The 24,058-nt window shown below is 38.1% G+C and overlaps 1 protein-coding gene across 1 annotated transcript in view; it reads right to left on the bottom strand.

Moving 5' to 3' along the window:
- Window positions 1-998: 998 nt before the first annotated feature.
- Window positions 999-24,058, bottom strand: part of LOC140141680 (uncharacterized) — a 52,344-nt gene continuing 29,284 nt past the window's right edge. Inside the window, exons 22-36 of the mRNA XM_072163591.1 lie at window positions 22,634-22,844; window positions 21,929-22,035; window positions 21,540-21,780; window positions 10,301-10,466; window positions 9,468-9,629; window positions 8,604-8,892; window positions 8,289-8,398; window positions 7,497-7,624; window positions 5,365-5,400; window positions 4,508-4,779; window positions 4,324-4,393; window positions 3,648-3,824; window positions 2,638-2,840; window positions 1,849-2,076; window positions 999-1,209 (exon numbers count right to left, since the gene is read on the bottom strand). Coding sequence (XP_072019692.1) covers window positions 1,133-1,209; window positions 1,849-2,076; window positions 2,638-2,840; window positions 3,648-3,824; window positions 4,324-4,393; window positions 4,508-4,779; window positions 5,365-5,400; window positions 7,497-7,624; window positions 8,289-8,398; window positions 8,604-8,892; window positions 9,468-9,629; window positions 10,301-10,466; window positions 21,540-21,780; window positions 21,929-22,035; window positions 22,634-22,844 — 2,477 coding nt within the window. The 3' untranslated portion in view covers window positions 999-1,132. The remainder of the gene's footprint in view (window positions 1,210-1,848; window positions 2,077-2,637; window positions 2,841-3,647; window positions 3,825-4,323; window positions 4,394-4,507; window positions 4,780-5,364; window positions 5,401-7,496; window positions 7,625-8,288; window positions 8,399-8,603; window positions 8,893-9,467; window positions 9,630-10,300; window positions 10,467-21,539; window positions 21,781-21,928; window positions 22,036-22,633; window positions 22,845-24,058) is intronic.

Raw genomic sequence — 24,058 nt, 5'->3', positions numbered from 1 at the left:
CAAAACTCCCTTTCGTAGGGTTAAATGGTGTGAACAAAAACGTAATGATTTATGAGTAGGTATTATCTTAAGGGGCATGGTTATACACGTTTTTGCTTCTCATATCAAATCGACTGGAACAGTACAACGCGAAATTTGGAAACATATTGTTTTAACGGATCGGTCACCCAACTTTTCACAATATTTTTGTGGGGCCTGAGGGCACATCGGACATGGCGATATGTATTCTGAATACAAAGAATGTCCTTCTGATATCAAATAATTTTGAGTTTTTGAAATTCGTGATAAAAATAATACAGTTTTTTGGGCAAATTATTAAAAACTTATAAATAAAAGGCGTTTAAAAATACTTTGAATCTGGCGTCTGTTAAAACATCAAGATTTTCGTCCTTACCATGCTAAAAACTATTTGTTTAAAAACATTATCACTGTCTTCTCTAAAACTTTAAAGTACCAGTAAATGGACCAAAATACACAAACATATTTACACTTTACCAATTAAAATATATCTTATCATAACAAACAAAAGAACATACACTACTAAAAAAATGTAAAGGAACAGAATCTGACAATTTTGATTTTCCCCTTTCTTTTTTGTTCTTATGGTGCTAACAGGTCTTGCCGTTTGAGGCGAGCGATCCCTCTCGCTCGCCACCGCTCGCCCATACTTGATTTCTAGTGAGCAATTTTCCACTCGCCATAGACACTAAATAATACTCGCTGTGAATCTCCCAAAATCAGCCATCGAATCAGCCAATTCATCGGAGAAAGTCACAAATTTTAGCGCACTTCTTGCGCATTTCATCATAAGTACATGAATACCGTTTTAAGCCGATCTACTTGTAAAAAGTGGCATTTGTGAAAATCTGACCACACGCCTAGCATAATACTAGCGAGTGATTAACTACTCGCCTTTAAAATCTAAACGGCAAGGCCTTAACCAAAGTGTATTTCAGTATCACTGGACTTCAGTACTTGGTAGTGCAAGTGTTCTGTTGCCTAAAACATTACCGAATGAAATGACACTCGTCTGATTTACAAGGTTAATGCTGTTTTTGAAAAATGTTAATAAATAAGTCTGATCACTTTAATTTCTTTGAGTAGTGTATGAATGAAAGTGGCGCTCAATAATTCACGTAGTCGTAGTTCGAGGTGGTAGAGGCATGGGTTGTATTGCCTCATAATCTGGATCATACGGCCCTGCGTTATCTGCAAGAAAAGAAAAAATACCAATTTATCAGAATGTATACGGACATTCTAGTTTGGTACAACATTTCTAAGATATGGGGTATTTGTCAATTTGAATGGTCAAATACTGAGTGCTGCAGCCAGCCTGTAAATAGCGTCCATCCAAAAAGGGCTATACATGGTCATCAGCCTAACCAAATTATCTAAATATGGACAACAAAATAGTTATCTGGACTCTTGTTGTTCCTCTTGTAATCTATACTGTAAACTGAAATATAAAGCGTACCTTCATGCCTTGCAATGTTCTAGAAATTTATTTTTGTATTCTCACTTAGGAACCTGTCCTTCTCAAAAAAAAAAAGTAAATTGATTTATTCAAAGTATTATTGTCACTGGGCGGGAAAAACATCATATGTACTTTTTGCCCTTGAACATGGATGAAGCAAATCATTTAATATACAGTCTACACCTACAAGACTTTATCCATTTTCAAGGACCAAAAGTAAATATGAAGTTTTTCGTGCATGTACTTTTGGCCCTTGAACATGGATGAAGCAACCTCTTCAATATAAAGTCTACACCTACAAGGCTTTATCCATGTTCAAGGGCCAAAAGTACATTATGAGGTTTTTCCCGCCAAATGACGTTATGTAAACTCACCATATGTATTGTCGGTGTACGATGTAGGGTGATACGTGTTGCTACTATTATCGTACGTGTGTCCGTTGCTACTATTATCGTATGTATGTCCGTTGCTATTATTGTCATACGTATGTCCGTTTTCAAACTGCGATATCCTGGAGGACACAGCAAGAGGAGACATCGATGATGTTGAGATCTTCTGTTGCTGGGTGATGCGGCGAGTTGTGGCATCATTGGATGGGTAAGCTGGAAAGAGAAGACATTTTAATGTCTTGAGTGATGTAGGTGAGATTTCCGTGTAGGGATACGACACCGAAGATACTGATAAATGCAATACCGTTTTTTGCAAGTCGCAACATCGACAGGAAGTTATAAGCTGTATACACATGTTGCAACGTCTAGTTAAAAAATTTGCTGCACCTCATAATTATCATAGGCTGGTTTCTGCACCATCTTGCACTTCCTCAACACATTTAATGTATATTCCTCTTTCCACTCTTCGTCATCGTCGTCATCATCGTCGTCGTCGTGATCGTCATCATCATCATCATCATCATCATCATCATCATCATCATCATCATCATCATCATCATCAAACAGCAATATTTCCATTCAACCCATAGCCTACACTACATTCCTGTTCTTTTCCTTAGTTACCGAACATTCTTATTATTTATTAACCATTAAAAATTATCTACGAATGCTTATAAATTTTCAAAGTTTTAGGGGCCCGAGCTTTCGATCCTAGCATGATCTTTATCAAAGGCAGAGTGACCATTAATGCTTATAAATCTCATAAATACTTACGATCATCTTCAGGTGGTGCACATTTGGGACAGCACACCCTAAACCATCTTCTACGTATATCAGGATTGAGAACACATTGAAAAAAGAATAGACTGAATCCTTGTAATGAGTTGAATATTGCGAACAGGTAGCTGAATGTGAGATCTGCACTGCCCACGGCGAAGATGGCCAGGATCCAGGTTAGCCCCAAGAGGAAAGTTATGCTGAAGGATTGAGAAAAAGATATAAAAAAACAATAAAGACAAGGAGAAAAATGACCAAAATGCAGCACATCCCTTACGGATGGTCTTAACCCTGGAATTATGTTAACTTTTGAGCCTCATAACTGCTAAATAATGCTTACGTAAAAATAACATACTTAAGAATTATTTAGCAGTTATGAGGCTCAAAAGTTTAGGCCTACATAATTCCAGAGTTAAAATTGCATAGAATATATAACAAGAAAAAAGATGTTGGTCGGTTGGTTGTATATTGGTTCAAATTGAATACATGAATACAAAACCCACCCAAATACATGAAAAGTGATTTTGAGAAAACTATTAAAAATGTGTATCATTTTAATTCCTTCAGTTAGTTTTTTTTTACATGCAAATGAGTGGGTTAATTGAATTAGTTTTGACGATTAGCATTTCGGGGACTTCGTGGAGTGTCATTTTGTATGCCGGACTTGGGTTGTTCTTTTAATCATATAGTTCGTGTATTCTTCACCCTTTGCTCTCAGTCTTTTTTCCTATTATTTCTTCCCAATAGAAGCACGTAGATGGTGAATTTGTGTTGTTCTTTTATACATTATGATAGGGTTATATATTTGCAACAATTTCACATGTTTAACTTAATTTGGCCAAAGTATGGAATTGGTGGCTTTTGGATTCAGGTATTCAATTGATTTTTAGGTTTTTATTATTTCATTCAGGGATTTCAAAGAATTAAGACACTTGTTGTTTCGTCTGAAATGTTATGATATATAATACAAATGAAATAATAAAATGTGGGTTTAATTTCAAAGTTACCTGAAAGAAGCTCGGAGTTGGGCTGCCAGATCAAAGCTGTCGGATTTTGTGATTTTTCTCTTGCGCATGTCACACAACTGTTTTGTCACCATGATGAATACAATAGAATTAAACAGAAGTATTAGACACACAGGAGCGAGAAAAGCAGCGTAGAATGGAATTGTAGACAACCAACATCTAGAACGGAAAAAAATGGAGAAAAGATTATTATCAGCGTAGAATGGTATCACGGACAACCAACATCTTAACGGAAAACAATGGGAGAAAAAATTATTATCGTTTAATGCTCTGCATGATAGCCCAAGTTTTTGAGTTATGACGATAGGCTAAAATAAGTTTTCGCTATTTCCCCCTACAAGGAAAAATCATGCACATGGTGGAAAATAAAACCCATTACAATGAGCTTTGGGATCTTACGTATTAAAACCGTAACCATATCTTCCCAGTGAGTGTGGGCTTTATTTTTCTCAATATGTGAGCACCAGGCACCACTAGTTAAGGCACCGCTCCAACTCACCTTGAGCAACCTATACTAAAGCAAACAAGCATTTTTTATCTTGACAAATCCCAAAAATCAAACTTGGAATTATGTGAGTCAAGTTACTACAAGTTTTCAAAAATATACATTTGAAATTGAAAAGAAAAGTAAGACTTTATAACTTGCAGTATTACTTACAGACCACTGTGATATCCATAGTTGTTGATATCAAATCCAGCTGTGAACGCAATAGCTATGAGTGGTAGCCCTGAAAGAATACAAAATGATACATGAATAGTGTGATTGTAAGAGAAAAAAAGTAATTTGAATTTGATTAGAATGCTACCATAAAATCATTTACTATTTTCAAGACGTAACTCACCCCATCCGGCAACGCACATCTTCAACAAGTAGTGACTATAATAACTTTCAAACACTTTCACCAGAGCCATATACATATCAAATGCCTCCAATGCCATCCACATCATAGCCGATAATAGAAAATAATGGAGGATGGCAGCCATAGCAACGCATAACGGACCAGAACCACTGTAATCTGCCACTAAGGCGCCACAGATGAAGAAGAGATTCACCAAGAGGAGGGCGACGACAAGGTTGAGCAGGATCTTGGTACGCTTATCACGTCGTCCGGATCTGTGGTACAATGTATGAGTAGATTGTAGTAAATATTAGTCTTAGGCAATAGAGCCAAATTCGTTCAATCTTCTGATCGATCCTTATTATTTATGGAATATCAATTAGCTATTATAATTGTTGTAACATTTAATATTTGTAACTAATGCATTGTCCAATACAATTTACCCTAACTTTTAACTAATTAAAATTAGTTGATATAACAAACATCACATGCAATAATGTTAATAACTTTTATTATATTATATTATATTATATTATATTATATTATATTATATTATATTATATTATATTATCAATCAAAAATAATACCTTCGGCAGAATTACACAATACGAGGTTTCGGTCTGTATAGAACACTTACAAGTATTAAAACATCGTACACCCAATAATAAGCATAACTCTGTTATCAAAAATCGAGTAGAGTAATACTTGCTATACTAGAGCGTACCAGCTATATTTAAACACTTTGTTCGATTACAATTCTTGTTATTCCGGATGTTTATATAAACTTCAGTATAGAAGAATATATTCTAGTTATGACTAAATTCTGAAATACAGATGTACAGAAAATGTAAGTGTATTACCTGCGGTCTCTCCTCTTTCCTTTCTTCTTGTCTCGACTGCATATGAAATGAAATGAATGGAATGCGTGCATATGGAGATGAAAAAAGCTACATAATTGCAATGTTAAAGCTATAGGCCACTTGACATCATTGTTTATCAACAAAGGCGAGGGACTGGTCTATCGATATGATTGAACGAACCGCTACACTGTTCAATGGCTTTCTTGTACCATATGAAATGTGGTGGGCGATTTAAAATGCACGTGCCCTGAGCAAACTACGATGTGTACGCACACTGCAGGGCAAAGAACAATGGCAAATGCCATAATTCGCTCGCATACTACCGGACAATGACGTCACGTGTGAAGTGGTCTTTACAATGAATATTAACAAAAACTGACAAAAGATATACTGGAATAAAGTTCACCTGTGTTGGTATAAATCTGATATCCAAACACAAGGAATTAATTCCTACCTCGGAATTTTCAGATGGTACTCCATCTTTCATTAGCGAGTGAGTGACTGTATCAGGTCGTGATCTTTTTGACCTTTGACCTTATAACAGACTCGTAGACTCCTGAACGTTTGAACCGGCGAAGTTTGGTAAAACTAAACGCTCTTTGAAAACGTGGTTTTATGAACATAGGAGGCCTAGTAGTACAGCATCTGAGGTCTCAAACGTCATTCACATCGGGTCTCCTGGATACTTCGTGGACTTGGACAAAGTTCACATACTTGACAGGGACAGCAGCTGGTTCCAACGTGGAGTCAAAGAAGCAGTTCACATCAAAGCCAACCAACCATCTCTCAACAAAGACGGGGACCGGTTCAAACATTCAGGATTCTACGAGTCTGCTATCTGTCTATCGTTTTTCACATGATATGTATCGTCACTACAGAATTAAAATCGTCACCAGGTGCGTCACAGAATGTTCTCTGAATGTACGGAGTAAACAAAATAGCCTACTGCCCACAGTTACCACTGTGTCCCTATCTGGGTTATTGAGTAAAGCGCTGGATGCACGCGCAGAATTTAAACCACTTCGATTCATGGACACATACCAAATTGGTTACCATACGAACATATATTATGAACTATTTTCTACACAACATCAACGCAATTACAGTTACCATATAACTTAAAATCAATGGCGATACTAATTGATTTCTCATTTACTTGCAAAATGACATCGTGCAACTACATTTATGGATTGGAGCTGTTGGTGCAATAACTTACAATTGAAGATGAATAACATTACACTGATGATTTCTTTATAACTGGGTGATATGAACAAAATGTATGCGTGTGGAATTGGTTTGAATGCTGGCCTAACTCTAACACTTACAAATGGTCATTGCGTGAATTCTGGTGCAAATCATATTTAATGCATTTACACGGAAGAGACAATGAGCATGTTTATGCCAATATTCAACATCATAGCCTATATTGAGCATGATGTTTATGCCAATATTCAGCATTTTAGCACGCACGCTAAAGTGACCGGTACTGACCAACAGCTATCACTACCTTGGTCTTGTTTATGCCAATATTCAGCATTTTAGCACGCACGTACAGTGAAAGTGACCGGTACTGTATAACAACTATCACTACCTTGGTCTTGGTATACATTTCCGTGGCAAACATTCGGGATCTACTTTGTTGCTACTCGTGACTACAGGAACACTTATATAGCCATGCCTATACTTACATTCAGTGTTTCCAAAAGTTGGACAGTATTAAAAAAAGTAATACAATTCTGTTAGCACTTGTAACAGGGTAGAATGCTGATGGGGATCAGACCCTTTTTCAGAATATTCTTGTTTGCTTACAATTTACAATATAAAGGAATAGAAAAACTGCACCGTCGTGAGACAATTTCAGATTTTGGATTCCGATCTTTTTCAAATTCAGATTTCGGATTCCGATCCTTTTCATAAAGGGCCATAGTCAAGTTATGAAAAGGATTCGGAATCCGTTGTCCCTTATCGGGTTGTCCCTTATATGACTCCTTAAAGAGTGAAGATTTCAATCTTTTGGAGTACCAATTTCACTCTTTTGGAGTGATTTCACTCCTTTTGGAGTGCATAAGTACTCACTCGTTTGGTTCACTCTTTTACATTAAGAGAGTACACTAATAGTATGCATTACTTACCCGCACATTGTATAAGTAAGCAATGTTAACAGTAACGCTATGAATGACACAGCACATCCTATATATGAAATCACTGACAAGGCGATGGTATGTCCTCTGGATAACTGGCTACCGTCTTTATATACATCCTGAAAAGGAATGACAAAAAAACTAATTTGAAGTCCACACTGCACTATCCCTGTGGAAGATTTTGCTAAAGTCTACCACTGAGGGAGTATGAGTTTCGAATAGAATAGACAGTCGGGTAGCTGCCATTTGAAATACTCACCCAAGTTGTAGAAGATATAGATAAAGCCATAATGGGGGAGTGTGGGTTTCAAAATGATTAACCCTGACCAATTACATTTGAAAAACATACTCCTGTGTGCAAGATAATTCCAAAATCTTCCACAGGGGGAGTGTGGATATCAATTGGAATAGACCATTGTTATCAAAACTGTAACATCATTTATGACGTCAAGGAAATAATATACTAATATAACAAATGGTGTCTTTATATAACTAGTAAGAGGGTGTATTTATCATGTGTTAGAGTTAATAAGTAGAACAGTATGTAAATGAAGCACATCAAAAACAAGACACCTCCTCTGGTCTGAGCTACCAATCATCGGGATTCATTATTAAAATATAAATTGTTGGGATTGTATTTTTGTAATTCACTGAGCAGCCGACAGAAAGTATCTCTAATGAAAAACACTTTTAAGAGTGCAAATAATCATTATTATTTGTAATACACTCGTTGGTAAATTGCTAAAACAAAGAATCGTTCGTCAGGCCTTCTTGTTTACTTACCATAATCATAGCAAAGTTAGTAAGATGATCGCATTCGCACACAGTCAACGATTTACTGGATTCCTGTTCATTAACTCTACATCCCTTCTCAGACCAACCTCCTTTGCCGTCTGAAATACAAAAAACAAAGTTATAACCTGAAATGAATACCAATTATTAGAATGGCCATAAAGGGTTCACACTAAATTCTCACATAAGACTTTTTAACATTAATAGTCTGTTATGAATTAAAAATTCAATGGCAGTGTTAACAAGGGAACTGCCCATGTAAATTTATATCTTCATAGTTTTTCCTCCACTTGAATTGAAACTTACTTTTCATGTTAACATCCCAAAATACGCATCTCGGATTGAAGGCATCCTCGTTAATGTTACGTAATTTGATAATAGCAGGTTCGTCTAGATCGTTGACCTCCAGGTCACCGATACTACCGGAAATGACGACACTGTTCAGTATGGTGATGATATCCTCATTGTCACCATCTTGTTGATTATCTTCCTCATTTGGTGATTCACAGTCTGTCGCTTGGAGCGAGTCGTCGCTGGTTGACGGGTTGCAGGCTTGATCCTGTGAATTACTGGTTGGTCCACCGACATCGATTACCTAGTAGGGTTTATGAAATAGGGATATTGGTATAATTATGTAATGGAGAAGCGAGCATGTGCATACGCACACATAGCCGCATCCCCATACAAACAACACACACAAACATTAAACTAAAAGAAAAATAATATATAGTACAAAATACAAATGTGCAATTCCCACCCAACACAGAAACAAATAAAATTGCTTCATTTAAGCAACAAGTTTTGGAGTTTTACCAGTCCAAATTTGCTCGTACCTTTAAAGCAACTTGTGTTTGCACTTCATTTTTCCACCTCAAATTTATTTTTCCCTTCCCTTCTTTTTGGATTTAGTGGGCGGTCTTAGAGGTGCCTATGCATCTGTTCGCTCCAGTCATTCACTGGACTTTTAAAACAAAATGTGTTCCTTATATGCTATTGTGTGCAATATTATATCTTTGTAATTCTGTACCTGTCCAGTGATAAAGTGTAATAAATAAATAAATAAATAAAACTGTGCAGTTGAACACGTAGGCCTACTTTGTTTCTCTTATCTTTGCAATGTTAAAGCATTGTTTTCTGGCCGTAAGAATTCAGCCACATAATAAGACAAACCTCAAAGAAAGTGGTATCTTGGAATAAATTGAATTGACACCTGTCAATATCATCAGCAACAGTTTGCAGAAGTGAGTTTGGTAGAAGTATAGAAGCCTGTAGAATATCATCATCGTCCACAATATTAAATCCAGTTAGTGAAAAATTCAAGTAGAGTTCAGGCTGTAACATGAACAAAATCAAAATAACTTGTTATGATTTGATTATTAAATCAATCATATCATGATATCACTGTGTATTTTCGAAGCCGTCCTCTTTTCTGACCCATTAGGGTCTTAATTAACCCCATGAGAACTACCTGGCGATTGGCTAAAATGAATACCGTGTCCAATTTTGAACCAATCAAGGAGGGTAATTAATAAGATCATCTGCAAATGCAAGTTTGACCATAAATAGTTTTAAAACCTTGGCAATTGAAATGAGCGTTTCAAGTTACCAACCAATCAGAAATGTTGTTAGACGACCAGTAGTGTCCAGTGGGTTAAAATGAATTACCTGACTACGTCGCCATCTTTATCATGTTTATGGGCGCTCGGCCATATGCAACCTTCAAGAATCATTTGGTGTTTGAAATTAAATCACAGTGTAATCTTCTTATTAGCCCCTTCGTAGAAATGATGACGAAAATTAATATGGCATACATAACGAAACCTTAAATATGTGTTATCGAGCCAAATATGACTTCAAATTGAAATCTTATTTGATCTTTTTCAACATACATAAGGAAACATCATATTAACGTTTCACGTTTTTATGGGAATGTATTTGTTATCATTTAAAATAAACAGAAGAATTCCCTCATTTTTTAAAACGTACAACAGTTAGTATCCTACCTGATAGTTGGTATCCTTGGTCCCCACAGAGCGAAATAAAACATCAGTGTTCAGATTTGTGTTGTCTATCTTAGCTACGGCCATATCCACTGCCTGTGTGTTTTGGATTATAGATGTGTCTGTGAACTGCACGCGCAGGGCAAATTCGTCCACTGTCTTCAGAATTCTGTCAAAAAGAATTGTATAAATTATAAATTGAGTTTGTTAGAACTTCGTGTCTGGGTGTCTTTGTGATTGAATGTGCTTTCAGTAAAAGGAGATCTCAATATAATGTATCTGTATCCTGACAATTTGACACCACAGTATAAGTATAAGAGTGCATCTTCTGTTCAGAATTTGTGCAATATAACTTCTAGTTGTCATTAATACCAATGGACCACTAGCATCATTGTTCCTCTACCCAAAAAAGGAGGCCATAGTCTCAAGACAAACTGCCGTGAATATCTTTCCTGTCATTACAACCAAAGCTTACAACGAGACTAAATGCAGTTTGAGTTGGGAACATTATTGAGGACTCATCTAAGGTACTATCTAAAGGTACTATCTTCATGTCCAGATAAGGGAATTGGGGGTAAACCCCATCGTGCCACTTCACGCAGTGTTGTCAGTTTACGTCGTCCCCTTGGCGTACGGTGGCACTTTAAGGTATTTTGACACACCTTAGAGTATTACATCGGGATGACTTTTGAGGTGTGCGTCCCCTTGGTGTACAGGGGCTTCTTGAAGGCGTTTTTTCAACACCCTTGGTGTAACAGTTCCGGGAGACTGTTGAAGTATTTGGCCCCTTTGTGTACATTTTCAGTATGATGTTTCAGGGCGTACCACCACCTTGGTGTTCGTCCACTGGTACATTCTCTTGGTGTAATTGCTGCTCCAATTTGCTGTGAGGAATGTGGTAATGTGGATGTCAGATGCATACTGTTAAGCCTCTCCGAAGGGAGGTCTGAAATGAGGGTTACAAGTATGCATCACCATTTTGTTGGTGTCAGTTATTGATAATCAAGTCTATCACAAATACATTTCTGCTACACTTTCTGGATTTTGGAGAAAAGGAGTGCCACTTAGGGATGAAATCAAAACTTGACCGACGGTCAAGCGCCGTCGAGTTTTGATTTCATCCCTACAGTAGTTTGCTGTTTAAACAAGCTGCTCTCTGTCTCTTTGGACACTCTTTGCACACACACACGCTGCAGCCCTTGTCATGATGCAATCTCTAAGGAAGACGTGACCACAGCTTAGGCACCGTTCTAGCAGCTGCCTTCCATCAGTAGAAATCACTCAGGGAGATCACATTCCAGCTGCAGACTTTCATTTGGCAGGTTTTATTCAAACGTGTATGCAGCAGGCATGATTCTGGCATTAAGAGATGGTAGGAAGAATTCCTGCGGTTTAAAATCTGGTGAAGTGTGTATGATCTGTGCCTCCTGATTCTGTGTCATGATCTTATTGACTCAATAAGTAATCTGTTGCCTTTGTTTCGATTACATTGAAATCCTGGGGTGATAAAGAGTGACTAACTGAAAAACTCTTGGCGAACTCCTCACCAGCTCGTACCATGGATGACAAGGTCAATGCGCTCTCTCTCTATCTCACTATGTTCGCACCATTGTGAGGATGGATGTATTTTCCGTATGCTGTCATAATAGAGTTCGATAAACAGTTCAGTCACATGGACATACCAGATACATGGAAATGGTCTTTGTGGAACTGATTGTTACAAAGCCATAATAGAGTGGCACGGTCGTAATGGTGCCGCTTTCATATCATGAATAGCGGACCTGATCTCCTCATGGTGCTGCTGTACATGGCAAAATTACGAGACTTTGTACTTGAAAATAGCTGGAAAATGCAAAATAACGATAGGAAGCACATCCTCCAGTAGATTGTACAAGCATGTGTACTCAAGGGTCTTTATGATCCAAATGCACCAATGACCTGGCTTCTCACCTTTTTCCAGCCAGGAAAGGTAGCAGTATAGTAATCAATTTACATCTGAACAGTTTTGATTTTAGAGGTCACTCCTTGCCAAATAGTTGAACTTATTTAACATGTTTACTTCATACAGACATCTAAAGTTAATTTTTTATTACTTCCGTGGTCCAAGCTGTGCGCCAAGCGTAGATGAGCGTACACACAGGAGAAATAAACAATCACGCCGATTGGCTGATCAACGCACTTGACAACAAGCCGGTTGACCAATTGGTCGTCGGCGCGGAGAGTAGTAGGCGACCTTGTCACTTCTACGCGATCGCATTATTCACCAGCGCGTACCCGGACCACGGAAGTAATAAAAAATTAACTTTAGATAGCTTGACAGTTACCATAAATGGCAAGAAAGAAATAAGTTAGGCTGCAAGGTGTATAGTTTACTGCTTATTACACTCAAGCAAATACAGGGTGTCCCAGAATGATTTGTACCGTGTTTGCAAAAATAACTAAAAATAGAAGACGGGCAGTGTATCTATTTTTGATACCAGCATTATAAAGTTGGACATGTCTCCTACTTATTCTGTTAATTTCAGCACGCTACCTTTATTTGTTTTGGCGTGGCATGCAATAATGTAAAATCGATGAAAAACGACTCGCATACCTTTGAAAAATGGCACGATACGATTAAATGAAGAACGTGGGATGTTTGGCACAGCATTTCGACGACAACTACTGTTGGGGTCACGCCTTAAAGCTTGCCGGACAGCTGCAATGTTCGCTCTAGTTCTTACAGTCTTACGAGCACCCGAAGCTTCACTCTGCCGATTCCTGACAATTCCGTGCTCGTCAAACTTCTTTACGTTATACACTATCGTCTAATGAATCTTCTTTGCGTCTCAACATAGCTGCCGGTTTGCCAGTAAGTTTTTGAAAGAAATCCACGCTACTGTACAGTAAATTGAGGAGCCGTCTTTTCTGTACCACAACCAGTTTGATCTCTGCAAGCATTTCAAATGACATGGACCTCACACCACATTAACTATATTTAAAACTACCGCCAAAGAGAGAATGGGATTAGGCCACAAATCCTTAATTCCATATGATAATTGCTTCGTAACGTCATAAATAATAGATAGATATCGGCTATTTAGTGGAAATATGAACAGGGCACAACTAAAATACCTGCATAACTTTTTCCAAATAACTTTGTGCTAAACGGTTAGTAATGTTACAGATTTTCAAAATAGGTTGCGTTGTCAAAACTTAGAATTCACCATTTTTACGCAATCTTCTATAACTTCTACTAGAAACGTCCAATTTTTAAAATCTAAAAAATCTGAGAAAGCTAAATATATGTAGAACTAAAATTGCAAGACAATATGACCATTCAACATGCCCTTCATACCTAAAAAATTCCATCTTTCCCGGTACAGATCATTCTGGGACACCCTGTAAAAGGTTTTACAAATAAAAAACAAATACCAAAAAAAAAAAATCTTTTTTTAATTTTTTTTTTCGTTCAAAAAGTTGATAAAATTTGTACTGTCAGGTTACAGGAAACAAACCATTATTTTTGTAGGCCCAATTTGCAATTGGGTGATATTGGGGAAACCCCACCCAAACCAGTTTCTCTTTAATTATGACTTGGTGTATGAGGAACTGAAACTGAACTTTTACTTCCTTGTGAGCATCTAGATATATACAGCCAAGTACGAAACAAGCAACATGATTATAGAAATAGTATGCAACTATAGTGCATGTACTAAGCTTGATGTCAAGTTTCATCATGGCTTCTATACTAACACACCACACTGCTAATATCGTTCTCTTTTCTTGGGTGCTGTATTCCTTCTGGTTTTTGCTAACTGATCAACAACCAACGCAGGCAAAATCGTGTTATCCACAAGGAAATATTGTATGTAAAACCTGGAATCGTACTAATATTGATTGCAGCTACCGAGAACTAGTCTGTATTCCACCACTACAGTATGTTGCTTCAATAAAAGCACTTGATCTAAGTTCTAATCAACTCAGTGTAATATCTCATGATGCATTTCATGAGTTTCAAAAGTTACAACATTTGGTGATTTCTGCAAACAGCCTATCGTCCCTGGATGATGGTACGTTTACCAGCCTTCGTGAATTATTAGATTTGGATTTGAGCTTCAATTTGATTTCAAATATACAAGCCTATCTATTCAAAGGTCTTCACAATTTGCAGCATTTGAATCTTTCTTACAACCATATTTTAGCACTGCATGATGGTACATTTGCTGGACTTGATCAGCTATTAACTTTGAACTTGGCTAACAACAGGATCTATTTTATCAGCGACAATGTCTTGAGTACACTAAGCAGACTTAGCCAGTTAGATTTAGATGAAAACTTTTTGGATGCATTACCTGGTTTCCCATTTAAAAATCTTGTCTCGTTGCAGACGCTTCAACTAAGTTGGCAAAATGAGTCATGTTTTATCATGACGTCGCTTGCCGGCTTGGAAAACTTGTCATCTCTGACTATATCATTTCAAGATCAGATCAATAACAGTAAAACAGGCATGCCTCTAGCTAACCTTGTATCTTTACATGACCTGTCAGTTCTTAATATATATGACTGTGATACCATTAAGAACCTTTGCATTGGGTTATACAACCTGCACTCTCTTCACATCTCAGTTCAGAATTCCTGTCCCCAACTCAAATTTTGCTCATTGTATGGAGAAAATTCTAACCACATGAATGCAAGTCATAAATGTAGGAAAGTGGTTCCTTTGACACATCTTTCCTTTTTGAGTGCTATGAGTCTTCCAGCTCTTGACGAACTTCACAACCTCAGTAGTCTTCAGCTTTCTCTTGTTGACATGCACACAGCCATAGAGACTTTAAACGCCCTAGATTCACCACTTCAAAATCTAACTCTTACACTATCATACAAAGTCTGTTTGAATTCTACAACATTTGCATCATTGGGTGATTGGAAAGCATCACTACGGACACTGGAAGTATTGGTTAATGAGCTTGAGTTTGAAGGTGCACCTTTTGAATGGTTTACAGGTTTACAAGCTTTAGACGTCACAAGTTTTGAACCTCTCCTTAACATATTACCTGTGAATGCCTTTGAAGGTTTGATAGCTCTAAATACACTAACCCTGTTGTATGTTTTAAATACTGATCTGCCTTCGTCTGGTGCTATCAATGTATTTAGTAGCTACAACTCTTTAACTAAGTTAGATCTAAAAGGTAACCAATTAAGTGGCAATTTTGACTCTTTCTGGGACCAGCTATGTAACATTCAATCACTTGAATACATCGACTTGTCCCACAATGAATTTGTTAGCACATCTACAATGCATTGGTCATGCTCTCCACAGAATTTGCAAGTACTAAACATAGGATACCAAAGAGATACGTATTTCAATGCAGATATATGTCAGGTCGCAACACAGTTGAAATCATTTGATATTAGTTCATCAAGAGTGTACATATCATCTTTAACCAATACAACCTGTCTCCATCTAGACACCCTAATTTTGTCACATTGCGCCTTACTCGTTAGCCATGGAGAAATACACTTACCTGTTTTACAAAATTTGCACCTAAATTCGCAAATTTTCAGAACCGAAATTCTTACTCAACTTAATGCCTTCAAAGCACCTAAATTGCAACGCCTTCATTTGAACAACAATGGGATTACAGATATTGAAAATACTCTTTTAACATCATTTAATAAGATAGCATATCTAGATTTGAGCTACAACAGACTGACGTCAGTAAGTGATTTTAAGTACTTCAGCAATATAAGAACATTATGTCTTCAAAATAATGAAATCAAGATAGTCACCAAAGCAATTCTATCTGCATCTTACCATCCATATTTGGATACACTGGACTTGCGCAAAAATAAATTCCAATGTGACTGCCATGCAGAGGCACTTAGGAACTGGATTCTTACAGATAAGGTTGTTAATTTTCCAGTTAGGTTCAGAGATTATCTCTGTTTTTCACCCGATTCAGAAAGAGATTTCAGCATTACAGACATAAATTTAGATTGTCAATCACACATGTGGAAATATGTTGCAGTCAGCATTGCATGTGCCATGGTGATACTAATAGCGGGTATTTTGACGGTCCGTTATTGGTGGCATATTAAATACAGTTTTTTTCTGCTCTTCAACAGAAGACGACGCCAACAGCACAATCTTATCGAACATGATGATGACATTATTGATGATGATGAGAATGGCATCCCTCGATATGATGCCTATGTCCCCTACCATATAGAGGATGAGGACTGGGTAGATGGAGAACTCCTAGCTAATATTGAGGAAGGTGAAGAACCTTTCAGACTTTGCTTACGTAGACGAGATATACGGGCTGGGAGACCAATTTTTAATGAGTTATCTCTTCACATACAGAGAAGCCGTAAAATTCTTGCAATACTTTCGCCGAGATTTGTTGAAGACAACTGGTGTTATTTTGAATTAAACATGGCGCATCATCGAGTCCTTGAAGAGGGGCGCAATGTGATGATTCTAATAATTCTAGAAGAGATTCCAGATAACAAAATGACACTGCTGTTGAGGCAATTATACTGTAGAGTGCAGTGCCTGAAATGGCCAGGCGATGGACATGGACAGTATTTGTTTTGGAGACGTCTTCGAGAGGAGCTTAAAAGACCTGTGCCTCTAGACCGCCGCTTTAATATTTAATTTTAATTGCTGTACATATTTTTGGGTGAGATCCCTGCGGCGATCTCTTTTCACTCACAATAGGCCTACTTTTCACTCATAGCATTGCAGAAAATATTTGTGCTGTTTATATATCGAGAACCTACAGAGGCGACAGTGTACATTGACTTTTAATTTATAAATATTACTTCATTCCGATATTTAAAGGAAGGTGACCTGATATTTGGAAAATCGATTTCTTTTAAACTTACGTATAACATAAAATGCCTTCTCTTTCAAACATTCATGCAAAAAGAATACATAATGTTCCTTGTAACTAATTCCTTATGGAATTACTGACATTTATACAGCGTAATACCGGTAGTCTACAGAGTTTTTATTAATGATGATCATCATGATCATGTAATAAATTGGTATCAAATGAGAGATCATATTTTTCTCATTAACATATTGAAATTAGGAGTTCCAAATCGGTGTATTTCCGAAGATATCATCAAAAAACTGTTGAATCAGTCTCAAACGTGGTATACCACAGTTAAGACTATTAAATTCAACAGTTTTTTGATGATTTCTCCGGAAAATACCGATTTGAAATGCCTAATTTCAATATGTTAATGAGAAAAATGAGCTTTCACATGATACCAAATTCTGCATTTTGATGGAGTTAAGTGGGGTGAGGCTGTCAATCAGGTTACCCACCTTTAAACAGTGCGATAAAGCCATCATCATCAAAATTGCTGAAAATTTAAAAGGCAACTTATAATTATACATTGGGGGTTCTGTTTTTTTAGTATGTTTTCAATAACTAAATTTTGAAAGTTTTGACCGACGGAAAAAAAGTTATCGACGGAAACTCTTACAATAATACTACAAAGTTGCAAAAAATGACAAATTTGCTAGAAAATTTGGACATGCATTCCGCGTTTCCAATTGAAATACACAGGAAGAACACCCGCTGTGCCAGAGGTCACTTTTCCAGACATCCTGTCTAGACGCTGTAATGTCAGCGCCCATCTGGTCACGTGGGCATTAAATTAAGTGCCTTTATTTATATGCCCTAAGACGACTGCTGGACATGGTCTTCTATGTTGTTTATGTAAACATGGAACGAACCTTGACGTGGTTTAATGATCAGAAGAATCTGGCGTTGGGCAATGAGATGTTTGGTGTGGTACCAGTCTGGCCAGTCTACTATAAAAGGTACAGCACAATCATGCAAATATGAAGCCATGGATGTCTTGAGGCCTTTGAAAACCTGATTAATAATAGTTATATCGACCACCGGTTGAACCGCATTCCATCCATTGTTTAGAACAATAAAACCCGGCTCCAACCGAACGGAACCACCCTTCGCCATTTTGCTGCTAAAAGCTGTTGCCAGCCTTCTTTTGCACACTCATGGTGAGCATAAACTGCAGCTTTTGTCATCCATCTCTGCGGAGACGTGACCACAGCTAAGGCGCCGTTCTGGCACCGGCTTCCATCAGTAGCTTGATTGCACCCAGGCCGGAGATATCACAATCCAACTTTCATTTGGCAGGTTTGATTCAAACGTGTATGCAGCAAGCATGATTCTGGTGTCCACGGTGGTATCAACAGATGGGAGGAAGGATTCCTGCGGTCTTACATCTGGTGAAGTGTGAATGATCTGTGCCTCCTGATTGTGTGTCATGATCTTATTGACTCAATAAGTAATATGTTGCCTTTGTTTCGATTACATTGAAATACTGGGGTGATAAAGAGTGACTGGCTGAAAAACTCACCAGCTCGTACAATGGATGACAAGGCCAAAGCTCTCTCTCTCTCTCTATCTCACAGTGTTCGCATCATAGTGAGGATGGGTATATTTTGCGTATTCTGACATGAAAGACTAGAGCTCGGTCAACAGTTCAGTCACATGTACATACCATCCTTCTGTCGTACTCCTGGAAATGGTCTTTGTAAAACTGATCGTCACAAAGCCATGATAGAGTGGCACGATCGCAATTTACGATACCACTTCCATATCACGAATAGCAGGCCTATAGTCTCCTCATGGTGCTGCAGTACACGGCAAAATTACCAGACTTGAAAATGACAGGACAATGCAGAATAACGATAGGTAGCAAATCCTCCAGTAGATTGTACAAGCATTGCACGTGTACTCAAGGTTCTTGGTGATCCAAATGTACCAATGACCTGGCTTCTCACTTTCCAGTCAAGAAAGGTAGCAGTATAGTAATTAACTTCCATCTGAACAGTTTTGATTTTAGAGGTCACTCCTTGCCAAATATTTGAACTTATTTAACATGTTTAACTTGAACAGTAGTTCATATAGACATCTAGATAGTTGGACATTGTCTTCTATGATGTTTATGTAAACATGGAACGGACCTTAACGTGCTATAATGATCAGAAGAATCCGGCGTTGGGCAATGAGATGTTTGGTGTGGTACCAGCCTGGCCTGTCTACTATAAAAGGTACAGCACAATCATACAGATATGAAGCCATGGATGTCTTGAAGCCTTTGAAAACCTGATAATAATAGTTATATCGACCGCCGGTTGAACCGCATTCCATTGATTAGAACAATAAAAACCGGCTCCAAAAGAAAAGAACCACACTTCGCCATTTTGCTGTTAAAAGCTGTTGCAAGCCTTCTGTCTCTTTTGCACACTCCTGGTGAGCATAAACTGCAGCCTTTGTCATCCACGATGCAATCTCTGTGGATACGTGACTACAGCTAAGGCGCCGTTCTGGCACCCAGCTTCCATCAGTAGCTTGATTGCACCCAGGCCGGAGATCACAATTCAGCTGCAAACTTTCATTTGGCAGGTTTGATTCAAACTTGTATGCAGCAGACATGATTCTGGTGTCCACGGTGGTATCAACAGATGGGAGGAAGAATTTCTGCGGTCTTACATTTGGTGAAGTGTGTATGATCTGTGCCTCCTGATTCTGTGCATCTTATTAAACAGACTCAACAAGTAATCTGCTGCCTTTGTTTCGATTACATTGAAATCCTTCTTCGAGAGGGGTAGTGAAGAATGACTAACTGAAAAGGTCTTGGCGAACTCATCACCAGCTCGTACCATGGATGACAAGGTCAAACCTCTCTCGCATAGTGTTCGTATCATAGTGAGGATGGATTATTTTGCGTATTCTGTCATAATAGAGTTCGATAAACAGTTCAGTTACATGGACATACCAGATGCTTATCCTTCTGTCGTACTCCTGGAAATGGTCTTTGTGGAACTGATTGTTACAAAGCCATGATAGAGTGGCACCATCGTAATGTTGCCGCTTCCATATTATGAATAACAGGTCTAGTCTATCCTCATGGTGCTGCAGTACATGGCAAAATTACCAGACTTGAAAATGACCGTATAAAGCTAAATAACGATAGGAAACACATCCTCTAGTAGATTGTACAATCATTGCATGTGTACTCAAGATTTCTTTCAAATGCAAAATGACCTGGCCTCTCACTTTCTTCCAGTCAAAACAGGTAGCAGCACTAATTATAATAACTCACAATCATCTGAACAAGCTTTTGTTCATCATTGCATATGATATAGCCAAAAGATCTTGGCTATATTCTGTACTGGTTGTTGACACAATTTTAGAGGTCGCTCCTTGCCAGAAATGAACTTGATCAGTAGTTCATACCGACATCTAGATACCTGGACATGGTCGTCTAGGATGTTTATGTAAAAATGGAACGGACCTTGACGTGGTATTATGGTCAGAGGAATCCGGCGTTGTGCAATGAGATGTTTGGTATATGGTACCAGCCTGGCCAGTCTACTACAAAAGGTGCAGCACCATCATACAGATATGAAGCCATGTATGTCTTGTGGAGGTCTTTGAAAATCTAATGATAATCATCTGCATTTTTCAATAGTGAAAATGGGTGCCTCTCAGGGGCGGCTTCAAACTCGACAGCCGGTTGACCGAGGAAGAATTCCTGTGGTCTTTCATCTGGTGAAGTTTGTGTGTGCTGTGCCTCTGCTCCTGTGACAAACTTCAACGCGTGCTAGGGTATGGTTGATTATGATGTTGTTGTTGATGATGTTGGTGTTGATGATTATGTTGATGATGTTGTTGATGTTGATGTTTGCGTGCCAGTCGTATAGAATCAGATTTCAAGCAGAAAGACACCGTGGGCTTCAAGCAAAAAGACACCGTAGACTTCAAGCAGAAAGACACTGTGGTTTTCAAGCAGAAAGACACTGTAGATTTCGAGCAGAAAGACACCGTGGATTTCAAGCAGAAAGACACTGTGGACTTCAAGCGGAAAGACACTATGGACTTCAAGCAGAAAGACACTGTGGACTTCAGGCAGAAAGACACTGTAGACCTCAAGCAGAAAAACACTGTTGACTTCAAGCAGAAAGACACTGTAGACTTCAAACACAAAGACACTGTAGAATACAAGCAAAAAGACACTATAGACTTCAAGCAGAATGATGACACTGACGCAGACTTAAAACAAAACGATGGCACACCTGCAATTTAAATGCGCGCAACCCACACAAGTTAGCGACTTGCGGAAAACCGCCCTGCTGACTAAACATTCAGAAGGTTCAGAAGGTTATAATTTACAATTCCTGAGTAAAATACGACGTAATTACTAAACTAACCTTGAAGACGTGTTTTCCTCACGCTGACTCGCCTCCAATTCAATGATTGGCACATCAACCATGTTGTTCACTGTCGATAAGACATTGGTTAGAATATCGGTAGTAGTAGTAGGGTTAAGCGTATCGATAGAATCAGACAGATGCTCTATAGTGATGACAGCATTGTTGATGTCATTATCATTCAAGGAGTCTGGATTTGAGGTTACTACAGCCAGCATATCGGAAACTTCTTCAGCATTGTCTGATGATACAAGAATAGATTGAAAAAAGACACGTAGTATTAATCTAAAAAGATTGATTGATTGATTGATTGCGCGGCGATAGCGACATAGGACCAAAGTAAATTAACGTGGCGCCTAGGTAAACAATGTTTTGATCATGGCTATTACCTTCAGTGATGTCTTCATCAGCTAGTTCCTCGAGGATTTCCGTATCAGTTGGGCAGTCATCAACATCAGCTACCATCCAGTAAGCACCACTGGTGTCCGACCAAGCGCTGTGAAAATATTATCAATTTGATGTGATCACATATTTGTGCACAAGAAAACGAGTATCTGGTAAATAAGTCATTAGACAGGATTAGATTTTCGCACGTTGCGGTACGTAAATGTGTGACGTCAATTTGATGTCACTTCAACCACTGAACCAATCAGCAACTCTTGAATCACGTCAACCTGACGTCACGAGTTAGAGCGTCTACTTGCGAAATTCTAACCCTATTTTTTATGACTTATTGGCAAAATATTATGATGAAGGGCTGACAAATGTATATTAAAGTGCTCTGGTGATAAATTAGGCATCTAAGCCAGGCATACACGGTGCAAGATGTATTTAAGTGGGTGTTGTTGTTTTGAAGCGATGTTAAGCTTTTTCGCATTGGGAATGGGGATACAGTAATATGGTAAGAAAATTGTTCTCAGGTTCCAGGATATTTCAAGAGTTGGTTGGCGACATAATAGGGTTCAGACTTGAAAACATCAACTGCCTCAACATACACTAGAAATATTATCACAACCACGCCTAATGTGTGTGCAGAATATTCCAGTTAATCTTCCCGGGTAAATTTTGTCGTAAAATTACAAAGTTCAACCTACCATGTCCTTCTGGCATACGTAGTATCACCCACTGCTGTCTGATATGGACACTTGACTTTACTGGTCACCTCCGGAATGGTCTCAGGCCAAGATATTTTGCCTTTATCGCCTTCATTGGATACCTCTGCATAGCAAACCTCCGGTATGACTGGAATCGTACCCGTGACTGATACCATGGGGGCTGAGGTTGTTCCTGGTGTTAGTATGGGACCTGGAAAAAGTTTATGGCATAAAAAATGTTTAAAAATCTTTCACAACCAAATTGACAGTGTTTGAGGGATATGCTGGCACAGCGGCGTAGCTGGGATATTTTCCAAGGGGGGCAAGCCTGTATGGGGCGGGGCCCAAATCCACCAAATTTCCCTGCACTTGGGGGAGGGGGCGGGGCCCAACTAGACAATTTTTGCCAGGCTTATTGATAATAATCGTATGGTATTGCATGTCGTATGGTTTCTCCATCTCTCTGCCCCTCTTCTCCCTCTCTCCCCTCTCTCTCCTCTCCTTTTCCTCTTTCCCCCTCCTTTTTCCTCTTTTTTCCTTGCACTAGGGGGCGGGGGCCCAAATAGGCAAATTTTGCCAGGGGGCAATTGCCCCCCTGCCCCCCGGCAGCTACGCCACTGTGCTGGCACTTGGTTTAGGGTACTGAACATGATATGATATAGTCAGGCCAAATTGGACAATTGTGATAATTGAATTGTAACCTTACTATAACTGTTATCAATGTTTCTTCCAAGAACATAAATAATTGTTTTCTATGGTGTAATTTTAGAATGTCAAAAAGTGTCGTTCAAAATTGTAACATTCGAGAAAACAAGCTATGAAGCGTTTACTGGGAATAGCTGTAACAATCAAATTATTATTTAACTATCATGACTAGTATTCAACTATTTGCAGATTTTATTTTAAATTAGTTTCAAACAAATTTAACTACCAAAGGGCAAATATAAAAACAATTAAAAATAAATCAAGATAACAGAACAACATGTAGGAAAAAATATAACACACAAAATGTAACACACAACTACAGAGAGATCTAAATACTTGTATAATTATAATACTAAAGAATAATCTTATGATTTTATGCATATAGCTATAAATGAAATGTGACGCCTCAAACGAAAAAGTATTCCAAGTCTTTTTCCGTTTTGCTTAAAATTTAACTTATACTGTATAAACTATTGAAAATGAGATATGTTAAAAATTATTTTCTAAACAGAAATTTAGTTTGGCTTCTCTTTAAAAAAATACATGACTTGAAGTACTTATCGATATGACACGTCACAAAATATGGTATCTGGCATGCATGACACAACTAAAAATATTATACTATTTTGTGATATTTTAAACTATCGCATTTTCTTAGACTTTCTTACACTCAGGGTGGTTATCGTATGGCATTTAGTACCGATATGCCTGTGATGGTAT

The sequence above is a fragment of the Amphiura filiformis genome, chromosome 19, assembly GCF_039555335.1.
Source record: "Amphiura filiformis chromosome 19, Afil_fr2py, whole genome shotgun sequence".
NCBI lineage: Eukaryota > Metazoa > Echinodermata > Ophiuroidea > Amphilepidida > Amphiuridae > Amphiura > Amphiura filiformis.
Note: the sequence above shows the minus strand (reverse complement) of the source record. Positions and strands in the feature narration are given on the sequence as shown.